At 51.3% G+C, this 10,977-nt stretch overlaps 2 protein-coding genes across 4 annotated transcripts in view; one reads left to right on the top strand and one right to left on the bottom strand.

Annotated features, from left to right (window-relative positions):
* Nucleotides 1–795: 795 nt before the first annotated feature.
* Nucleotides 796–4,956, bottom strand: FAM200A (family with sequence similarity 200 member A). The gene is made up of 2 exons (XM_056128510.1): nt 4,794–4,956; nt 796–2,727 (listed from the first exon to the last, which is right to left on the bottom strand). The coding sequence occupies exon 2, from the start codon at nt 2,622–2,624 to the stop codon at nt 897–899; it is 1,728 nt and encodes a 575-aa protein (XP_055984485.1). The 5' UTR covers nt 2,625–2,727; nt 4,794–4,956; the 3' UTR covers nt 796–896.
* Nucleotides 4,957–7,661: 2,705 nt separating this feature from the next.
* Nucleotides 7,662–10,977, top strand: part of ZNF655 (zinc finger protein 655) — a 28,244-nt gene continuing 24,928 nt past the window's right edge. For 2 of the 3 annotated variants that reach the window (XM_056128505.1, XM_056128507.1), the window contains exons 1-2: nt 7,662–7,760; nt 8,566–8,706. In XM_056128505.1, coding sequence (XP_055984480.1) covers nt 8,568–8,706 — 139 coding nt within the window. In that variant the 5' untranslated portion in view covers nt 7,662–7,760; nt 8,566–8,567. Of the gene's footprint in view, nt 7,761–8,565; nt 8,707–10,172; nt 10,259–10,634; nt 10,762–10,977 lie in introns of all 3 variants that reach the window. The other variant, XM_056128509.1, reaches the window with a different exon arrangement.

The following is a 10,977-nucleotide window of genomic DNA, read 5'->3' as shown; positions in this document are numbered from 1 at the left end:
ACCCCTTTAGTCTGTTTTGTTTTGGGGCCACACGCAGCTATGCTCAGGTGTTACTCCTGGCTCTGTACTCGGGAATTACTCCTGCAGTGCTTGGGGGTCATGTGGAATACTAGGGATCGAACCTGGGTCGGCCACATGCAAAGATGGTCTCTAGTGTGATGGGTGCGCTTGCCTGTTCATTTCAGTTCATCCCAGTCAGGAACACATGAAGACAAGCTCCACCTGCTGTGCTGTCACTCTGGTCTGAGTGTGCTTTATTTGAGAGCCAGTGAAACTTTAGTATAGGGACTGCCCTATAATTCCATTAACTGTGGCAGGAATCTGAGCTGAAATAAATGCATTGCCAGGGCAGATGGGGTCAAGCCATGGTTCACATCTAAAGTCGCATCCTGCCTGGAATTAGGCAGGAAAGAACCCATAGGCCCCTGGATGGTGAGTAACTGAACATAAGGGCAACATCCTAAAAGGCAGGTGGGCAGCCCGGGTACAGATGCAAGTGAAGAAGTGGTAAGAGTGTTCTTTCCCCAAGCTGCCAGTGACTCATTGGAGGAGATTCTGCATCACTACTCTGAATATACATTTATGTGTAAAAGGAACCGACTTTATTAAGTTAAATATAGTAATACCTTGTTAAAAAAAATGCCTTAAATACAAAACCACAGTTCAGTAAGACTGTCATTTTGGGGGGGGGGGGGGGGAGTTGGATGCTCTCAATCAATGTTCTGGGGACCACACCCAGAGACACTCTGACCCAGAGGCCAGCTGGTTCAGTAGTCAGGCCTGCTGATGTGCTGTTGCTTGGGCCCAGAGGTGCTGGGTTAGGACTCGGGGCCTCCTCCTGCTAGGCTATGCTCCAGCCCTCTGAGCCGTCTCCCCTCCCAGCCCTACAGATGTCTCTAGTGTGATGGGTGCGCTTGCCTGTTCATAAGTTCATTCCAGTCAGGAACACATGAGGACAAGGCTACACGCATGTCAGGGGCGCTATTGAGTCTGTTTCTTTTCTTTGTCTTTAACCGAGTCAAGATAGAAAATCCGAGCTCACACAAAGAGGTACTTGTGAATGGCAGTAAGAGCAACACGCTCTTTCTACTTAGCAATGGATATTCATCCTGAATCTTAATCCAAAATGCCGACAGGCTTAATGTCTTATAATAATTCTTCAGTGTGAATGATGAACTAAGTTGCAATAATTCATTTTCTTCTCCAGGCACCAAGTTTAACTCAATGATCGATTCTGGGGCTTGAAAAGCAAATGGATCTTTCATCCAAATATTCTCTTTTAATGATGCAAATTTCTCCTCTGGGAAATAGTGACCAAAAGTTTGAGACAGGGAAGTCAGGTGCCGCAGTATCTCTGACTTTATTTCCTGTAAGCAGGCCTCATGAATAACATTTTCCTCGACATGTTGCAACAATGTGGGGAACATGTAGTAGCTTGGGCGAGGACCCTGCAGTCTGTCTTGCCACAACAGTAATGTCTTTTGGAACCCATGAATATGTTCAAGATACTGAAATATATTACTGTTTCTCCCCTGTAGTTTCAAACTTAATTCCTCAAGAATGCTAAAAACATCACATAAATAGGCCAATTTTGTTATCCAAACGTCATCTTCGAATACAGTTGCCAAATGAGATTGCTTTTCCATGAGGAAAATGTAAATCTCATTCCGGAGCTCATAGACCTTGCTCAGTATTTTGCCTTGCGACAACCAGCGGACTTCTGTGTGAAATAGTAAGTGGGTATGGTTGACTCCGATCTCCGAACAGAATATTTCAAGAAGTCGGCTGTTTAACGGGCTTCCTTTAATAAAATTAACAATCTTCACTGCATTTCTCAATACCTCCATCAGGCTGGGTGGTATTTCTTTGGACACTAGAGCTTCTCGATGAATAAAACAGTGATTCCAAAGAGCACAGCTACGGGTGGCCTCTAACAACTTTTCAATAACTCTGCTGTGTTTTCCAGTCATATATGCTGCTCCGTCACTCGTGATTCCTTTACAATTTTTCCAGTTTAGCTTATATTGCCCAACAATGCACTTTTCTAATTCAGCAAATAAGTCAAGTCCACTTCGGTGGGAGTTTAAGTTTAGACAACACAGGAGATCCTCTATGAAATCGTCTTGCCACACGTATCTGACATAAACCAAGAGCACTGGGTAACTGGCAATGTCTGTGTTCTCATCCAGCTGGATTGCAAAATCAAGCCCAGACTGCAGCCGTGTGATGAGCATGGACTCTAGGTGTTTCGCAATAGTACAGATGCGACGTGAAATGGTATTATCACTAAGCGGGATCGTTCTTAATTTATCAGCTGACTTATCGTCAAAAATTGTACGGACCATATCCATACACGCCGGAAGGATAACTTTTTCTGCTGCAGTGTGAGCCATTTTTTCTTTTGCCACACGGTAAGCAACTAAATAGGATGACAGTAAGGCTCTCTCGTTCATAGTTGTGGAGCGGCCAAAACATTGTGGGATTAGCTCGGAGTTACTGCCTTTCCTCTGGAAATGGTCTTCCTCATCGTCCTCTTCCTCTTCCACTTTCACGATCACGAGGCCTTCCATCTCCTGGGTGGCCTGGGAAGAAAGACCTGTGGGATCCCTGGATTCGGCGGTCATTATTCAGGTTCAAGAAATGGTGTCACTTGATCCAGCTGAGGGCTGTTTGCAGCACTCGCCTTTCTGTCCTAGGAAGTGGTTCATGAAATTGGCCTTCACTCTCCTGCAGGGTAGGGGATGGTAGGGAGTGTTAAAGTTAGTCTGCTAACACTGCAAACAAGTATTTGTGAAGGCAATTTACCAAATCCAGTAGTGTGACATGGTGTGTGTCAAGAGGCTGCCATTCAACTAGCTCTGTGCCACCCAGATCTGGCATGTGAGGCACCAGTGCCTCTTGTACCATGGAAACCTAACAAGGTCCACAATTGTCATTGCCGTTTTACAGATGAAGCAGAGCTCGCAAAGATTAAATAATGTGTCTAGCAATAGAGCTTGTGTGGAAGAGCTAGTATTGAAAACTCAAGTCTGAAGCCCAGGGTGCTATGTTGTCATTGCCATCCTGTCACTCTGAGAGTGACCTGGCCACTGAAAAGTGACCAGTCACAACATGGTGTATGAGCTGAGTCATGGGGCACAGGGAAGATGACTTGTCTGTATTTCTCCCTTCCTGATAACAATTTTTCTTGGGTCGCCATTTATATTCTTGTTTTTTTTTTTTTTTTTAATGTAGGAGTACTGCTATTTATTCAGTCACTGATTAGGCTGATTGAATTGGGCATGAACTCCTTACTTTTTTTTTTCATTTTTTATGATTTTATTTATTGAATCACCTTGAGAGCAGTTACAAAGCTTTTGGGTTTAAGTCTCGATCATACAATGAAACACCCATACCTTCACCAGAGCCACAAAACCCCAGTATACCCCCATCCCACACCCTCCCCCTACCTGTGAGGTAGATGATTTCCACATTACTCTCTCTCTACTTTGATTATATTCAATAGTTTGACACCAGACCCACCATTATTATTTGGGATTTTACCCCAACACTCAGATCTGCCGAAAAGGCAACAGTAGACAATTTGTTTTCTATTGCTGGTTATGAATAACATTTGATGTCATGTGACTGCAGTAGTGGCCGCATGATTTTGAAATTCCAACGTTTCAACAAATCTCGGGGGATTTCTGCCAAAACCTGCTGGGTTCCGAGATTTGTTCCAGAGTCTCTGGGATCACAGCCATTAAGCACCTTGATCAAGAGTTAGAAAGGCTGTTTGTGGATGGCGACTCCCATCTTGTTGGGATGGGGAGGAAAGAGCTGGCTCCACCCCCATCCCATGAGGCCCCGCGTGTCTCCTCACTGAGAGTCCAAATCTGACTGTCCAGTGGCCTCTGGAGGATGGCGGCCACCAAGCTGCAAGGGGGAACAGGCCAAGGCACGAAACCCGGCGCCGGTAACCTATTGCAGGGACTTGGGGGTTTTTGGGGTGGGAGGATATGGCCTCCCAAGTGGTTCTTGGGTTCTGGGAGTCACTCCCAGTGATCTCAGCCAACCAGCCTGGAACCACCAGAGCCACACCTGCAGCTCACTCAGCTGGTGGCTGCTGGGAATCCCTTGGCCCCAAGCATTTCTGTTGTCCTCATTTGTGGTGCTTTTGGCTCATCATCCCAACTATATTTTCTTTCTTTCCTTTCATTTTTGTGACACTATCTTAAATGTCACAAGATTTTTGGTTTTAGGGCCACATCTGGCAATACTCGGGCTACCCTTGACTCTGCAATCAGGAATTACTCCTGGTGGTGCTCAGGGGACCCTGGGTTGGCCGCATTTAAGGCAAGTGCCCTACTCACTCTACTATCTCTGGCCCTAAAGTTTTGGTTTTTTGGCCACCACACCCAATGGTGCTGGTGGCTACTCCGACTTTGTTTTTTTTGGGGGGGTGGGGGAGAAACGATGCAGGGGACTGAACTCGGACCCCGGGGTACAAAGCCTGCAAACTTATCTCCCCAGTCCTGGATCAAAGTATTGAAGGTGGCAGAGGAGGAATAAACTATTCCCACGGGCTGTACCTCACAGAGGCAGCCTGAGTTAACAGGAAGGGTGCTGTAAACCCAAGATAAATCAAGAACATTTTATTTTAAACGGGCCAAAGAGTTTTTTTATTTTTATTTTTTACTCGCTGTTCAATAAACGTTTCCCATCCCTGTCACTGCGGCGAGGGGGACTGCGGCACACTGCCGGACACACCCCGCCTGTCCCCGCCCCTCCTCCCTGCCGGACCCACGTCTCACCGTGAACCCCCGAGAGGTCTGGGGTACTGGGAAAGAAAAGGACGGTGACTCTGGGGATCGATGGGCTTGGAGCCAGGCCCTCGGCAACCCAGAACCTGGCGTCACAAAACCCGGAAATGCGACAACAAGCTACTTCCGGCTCTCTCCGGCGCTCCAGGGGCCGCTCTAGGAGCTCTGGAGGACTTCGTCTCCTTGGCCCCAATCTTGGGAGCCGGTTTGTGGGCTCCCCCAGCTCTAAGAGTCAGGGAGTAAAGGGGATTAAGCGCCCCTCGATATCGTCCTTCTTAGATAACTTAAACTTTTCTCCTACTTTTCTTGTGATGTAAGTAGTCTAAGAATTCCAGTTATCGAACAATACTCCCCTGCTCAGTGATTACGGGTCCTCAGCGGTGGAGCCAGCAGTGGATGGACGCTGGAGAGTTGTCCTGGGTGGACAGTTGCCCAAAGGGGAAGTGCTGGCTTTTCTGGCTCCCCTGAGTACAGAGCATCACTTGACGGGCAGACTTTTCAAATGACCTAAGGACAACAGTCTTCCCTGTCCTAAAAAAAGTGCTTTGCTAATGTTTTCAGGGAGTTTTCACATACACACACACACACACACACACACACACACACACACACACACACGCAATTAAGTTGTCAAAATATCAAAATAGGAATGGAGAGTCAAGGGGTTTGCCTCTTAATCTGCTCACCCCAGTTGAGTCCTCAACATGAGCAAGCACAAGGAAGGAGAAGTGCCCAGCCCCAAAAGGTAGGCTCTCCAAAAACCAAAATGTTGTCACAATAATTATTTTTTAAATTTATTTTCCTTTTTTGGGTCACACCTGGTGATGCACAGGGGTTCCTCCTGGCTCTGCACTCAGGAGTCACTCCTGGCGGTACTCAGGGGACCATATGGGATGCTGGGAATCGAACCTGGGTCGGCAGCATGCAAGGCAAACGCCCTACCCGCTGTGCTATCTCTCCAGCCCCATAATTATGATTTTAAACGAAGAATAAAAACAACTGGTGACATGGTTTGCAATTTGTTTGTTTTTTCAACCACACCTGGCAGGACTCAGGCTTCCTCCTGGTGGGGCTCTGGAAACCATATAGGGTGATGGGGATCAAACCTGGGTCCACTGAGTTTAAGTGTCTTACCCTACCTCTCTCTTTCCAGCCCCTAGGTGGTATTCTAAACAAAATTCCAAATACTGATTATTTTCCCATTCTCTATGGTGTAGTAACCAATTGTTTTCTCTGTTTCTCATGCTTCCTTTCAATAATCCACTTTATTCCTTTCTTTGGTAACTGGCTTATTAACCAACAGGTCTTAAAAACATTATATTCCCGGGCTGGAGAGATGGTACAGCATGTAGGGTGCTAACATGGCTGACCTTGGTTTGATCCCCAGCATCCCATATTTTAAAAAATCACATTCCTATACCTTTTCCATATTCTTTTTTTTCTCTTTTTGGGTCACACCGGCAATGCTCAGGGGTTACTCCTGGCTTCGCACTCAGGAATTATTCCTGGTGGTGCTCGGGGTACCATATGGGAGCTGAGAATCGAACCTGTGTTGGCCATGTGCAAGGCAAACGCCCTACTCACTGTGCTATTGCTCCAGCCCCTCTTATTTCTTTCTAGCATGTCAAGTCATCACTTTTTATTGTAATTTTATTGGGAATTTAGACCACATCCTTCAGTGCTCAGGGGCTATTCCTGACTCTGCTCAGAATTGACCCCCAGTGGTGTTTGAGCACCATATGTGGTGACAGGGATCAAACCTGGGTCCACTGCATGCAAGACATGTGCCTTATTCTCCGCATTACCTCTCCATCCCATTCTGTATTTTAAAAAATAGGGCCACACCCCACAACGTGGTGATACCTGTGGTACTGGGGGTCACCAGGTCACACCCAACAGTGTTTGGGTGTCACGAGGGATCAAACAGCGTCTCAAATTCAGGGGCCAGAGGGATAGATAGTACAGTGCTTGAGGCACTTGCCTTGTATGTGGCAAACCTATTTGGCTCGATCCCTAGCACCACATATGCTCTCCTGAGCACTGCCAGGAATGATCCTTGAGCACAGAGCCAGAGTAAGTCTTGAGCATCACTGGGAATGCTCCCTCCCAGCACCCCATCACCCCCCCAAAAAAAGAAAAAATAGTTACTTATACATTTTCTTTAGGGTGCTGCAATTTGTGTTCATTCTACTGTAAGTCACCGGTGGTATGCTACCCGCTTTAACATGTAAAAGTAATATAGTTTAAGGAGAAAAATCGAGGATTTTGTGAGCTGAGTAATTGTTTTCATTATTTTCACTTGTAAAATCTAACTTATTCCCCTTGTGGTGATGCTGGGAATTGAACCTAGGGTCTCGCAAAGACTGAAACGTGCAAGGCAAGTTTGCTCTAACCCCCGCCACCACGATCCCGGCTCTTCCACCTGTGACGTCTGAAGAACTGTTGGGAGAAAAATGTGCTTAAATAAGTAGCTACCTGGGGCCGAAGGGATAGCTTAGGGATACAGAGGGATAGGCCCCATGACTTTTTCCGCAGTGTTTGGGGTCCTGGTAGTGGTCCCAGAAGCCGTCCGTTAGGTCCCGCAGCTCCCACAAGCACCTGGGAGGGCGGACCACCAGCTCCGTAGGGACCTGCGAGGCTCAGCCGGCTCCAGGGCTGGGCGAGTTGGCGCGGTAGTTATCGGGGTCACCTGGCAGCCGGGGGCGGGGGGGGGGGGCGCCAGATGCCTTCTGGCTGAAGGGCAAGAGGCGGGACAACGGCTCAAAAGAGACCAATTAGCGAGAGCCGCACGGGCCCGCCCCTGCGTCCCCGGAGCCCCGCCCATCAGACGCTCCGCCCCCGGAAGTGCTACCGAGAAACGTCGACCTCCCGCGGTCTAGAGCGACCCTGACCGGCAGTGGCGGCCTAGGGATTGAGCGTCGGTGACGGTCGGCCAGCCTGGCCCACCTGGCCCCTCGGGTGAGTCCCCGGGACCCGTTCTGGGGTCGTGGTGGGGACGCTTTTGGTTTGGCCTCTCGGCAAGCGGCGGCGGCCCGGGCGCGGCGGGCGGCGCTTCCCGGTCTCCACAGCCCGGCCGCCCGCGAGGGCCTTTTTCTCCTCAGGCCCGGTTGGGTCCGCGGCGCCGCCGGCCGGTGCCGGGGGCCCTGGCCCGCGGTGTCGGAGGGACCCGTGTGACCCTGGAGCGTCTCGGGGCGGCGTCTTGGCCCGCCGGGGAGCCGGCGCGCGGGGCCTGTTGGGCCCGGTGGCCCGTGGCGCGCTGCGGCCCGGGAACTGGGGGCCCGAACCCTCGCGTCCTTGGGTTTGAAGGACACGGGTCGTGGCCGGGCCGGCGTCGCAGCTCGGCCCTCGGTGACTGTCAGGGTCGGGGGAGGCCGAGGGTCGCCCCGCGCGGTGACCGGACTGGGCGAGGCAGCAGTAATCGGGCCCGGTGGGGCTCGGGGGGTGAGGTGGGGGTGGGGGCGGCTCTGTCCGACCCCGGAGCGGACCAACCCCCCCAAAAAAGAAATGAAAAGCGTCCCTCGCGTACAGACTTGAGCCGTGGACGTGACGCTTCCGCGGGGCGTCGCCTGCGAGCTGGCGGGTCTGGACTCGTGTGCCGTCGCCCGAGTGGTGCCGTTGAGGTGGTCGCGGGGTTTTTAGTCACCGGCGGAGCTGCCGTCCCCGCGCGGGGATCGGGGGGCGAGGCGGGTATCGGCGCCTGCCTTCACCGTGAGCGTTCTTTCTGCTGTCGCTCCGCAGTGATGGTCATTGTCCTCCCGAGCAGGCATGGAGGAGGACCTGTCGGCGCAGCAGGCGGCGGGATCGCCGGGCGCCCCGTTTCGGTCTCTGGAGAGCCCCTCCGAGGCGGCGTCCCCGGAGCCCCCGTGCATGCAGGACGCCGATATGGAGCTGGGACCCACCGGGGGTAAGGCTGAACGCCGCAGGCCCGCGGGAGGGGGTGGTGGAGGGCGCCGGGTCGGCGCCGGGAGGGGGTGGGGGTGTGTGGAATGGAGGGGCCCCGTGACTCAGCTCCTTCTGGAACCCTCTGGTGAGGAGCACCCGCTTCCTCTCCCGGGAGTGGTGGTGGTCACTCTCTGTTCTGGCTCTTTCTTTCCTTCCCACCCATTGCTTCATCCTGCTTCAGAAACCACGGCTGGCTGGAGTGAGGTCTGAGGTATGCTGCTTTCGCCACCCGCTCAGTCCTTGCCTCACTTTCACTTCCTCGCAGATTTTGAACCTGCCCCTCCCCCTCCCCGGCTCCTTTCACTTAGTTTCATTTTTTCCCCCGTGATGGTCTCACGTGCTCTGCCACCTGCCATTCTGTTGCAACTGCAGTGTTTGTGTGACTCATCCTCATTTTGGCCAGGAAATGCTGGAGAGAGTGCTTTGGGCGGGCCAGAGTGGCCTTTGTGTGCAGGAGACACGGGTTCCATCCTCAGCACCACAGGGTCCCCTAAGCACCACCAGAAACAACCCCTGACCACCACCAGATGCGACCCCAAAACCAAACCAGAATTTTATTTTATTTTTATTTTGGTTGTTGGTGAGCCACACCCGACACTGTTCAGGGTGCTTTCCTGGTTCTGTGCTCAGGGATGTTCCTGACTCTGGCGGGACCCAGGGGACCGTATGTGGTACTGGATATTAAACCCGGGTCAGGCACATGCAAGGCAAGCGCCCTCCCCACTGTACTATCACTCTGGCCCCAAACCAGGATTTTTAAAAGCAGCCATTCAGTTCTCTGGTTAAGCAAAATCCCCTTGTGAAAGTACCCATCTCACCTATTGACTATCTAATACCATTTTTCTGTGTCGCGTAGATAGGTTGCTCTGTCTTGCATTTCTTTTTGATTTGTATAAACCGTATCATGGATTACTTCTGACCAGCTGCAGTGCCCGCAGTAACTTGTGTAGCAACAATGCCCCCTGTAGGAGCATGGGAAGAATGGGGAAGAAGCAGATGATTGACTTTGCACTTGAGAGTCTTACACACCGTTCCAGAGACAGTGCCTAGTTTCAGAACAAATGTCTGGGAAAAGGTCAAGTTTAGCAAATCACAGAGGCCCTGGACAAGTCACTACAAGTCTTGATGCTTTGCTTTGCCTGTTTGCAGAACAGGTTGGGATGCTTACCTGCAGTGAGAAGACTGTCTCATCCTGAAGATAAGCGAAGTTGGGGATTTCATAATTAAACTGCGTATCGCGGGGTCTAGATGTGGAAGGAGGGAATACAAGTGCTGGGAATGGACGGAAAGCTCAGTCGGTGCCTGATAAATGTTTCGTGGTTTCCCTGAACAAATTTGCTGTGGAAAAGGCTACCCCTTGACCCCCTCTTCTGGAAGGGAGCCCTGGAAAGGGCTGCGCTCACTCTTGGCTCCTTTCTCCCCCCTCAGCTCCACCTGTTTCCCAGGTGCCTGCTCTTCCCCACGAGGGAAGCCCAGGAGACCAGGCAGCTGCACTTCTGACAGCCAGGTACCAGGTGAGCTGAGGAACCTTCTGCTTTTCCTCAGGGACTGTTGCTGCTGATTGAGCGTGGCCCTGCCCTCATCCTGGAAGCTTTTTCCATAGCAGATCCCAGTTGGGAAGCTGATGCTCTTCAGCGATCCGCATCTCACACAAATCACCTTCCCTTCGCCCCAGTCCCTGCAGACACTTCTTTCTTTAACCGTGGGGCTGTGCCGGGCGCTTCCTCCATGCCTAAGGGCTCCGGGACTGGCTCCCTTGGTTTTCATCGGCTCTCCCTCCTGCCCCACATGATTGTGCACAGGAAACTTCTCGGGTTCAGCTCCTTCATCCTCTGGCCATGGTGTGGTTAGTGGCCTTATCCCCCAGAGCAGCCAGGTGTGTTATTTCAGGAGTTTGTGACATTCGAGGATGTGACTGTGCACCTTACTCGAGAGGAATGGGGATGCCTGGACCCTGTGCAGAGGGATCTCTACAGAGAAGTGATGTTAGAGAATTATGGGCTCGTGGTCTCACTGGGTAAGGACTGTTTTCTTCCTAGCCTCTGGGGAGTGCCTTCTTGTTTCTGAGTGGCTGTGAGTTCTCTGGGAGGGCGGAGAGCGGCTCACGCTCCAGTCTTAGCACATCGGACTTCTTGTCTCTAAAGTCATTTCTGGGAGTGGGCTTCCTTGTGGGGGGCTGTTCATGAAGAAACATTCTGCTCCTGTTGTCAGTTAACGTGTCCTGCTTTGGGGG

The sequence above is a fragment of the Sorex fumeus genome, unplaced genomic scaffold (genome assembly GCF_029834395.1).
Source record: "Sorex fumeus unplaced genomic scaffold, SorFum_2.1 ptg000064l, whole genome shotgun sequence".
Classification (NCBI taxonomy): Eukaryota; Metazoa; Chordata; class Mammalia; order Eulipotyphla; family Soricidae; genus Sorex; species Sorex fumeus.
The sequence above is the reverse complement of the archived record's forward strand: the minus strand, read 5'-3'. Positions and strand labels throughout refer to the sequence as shown.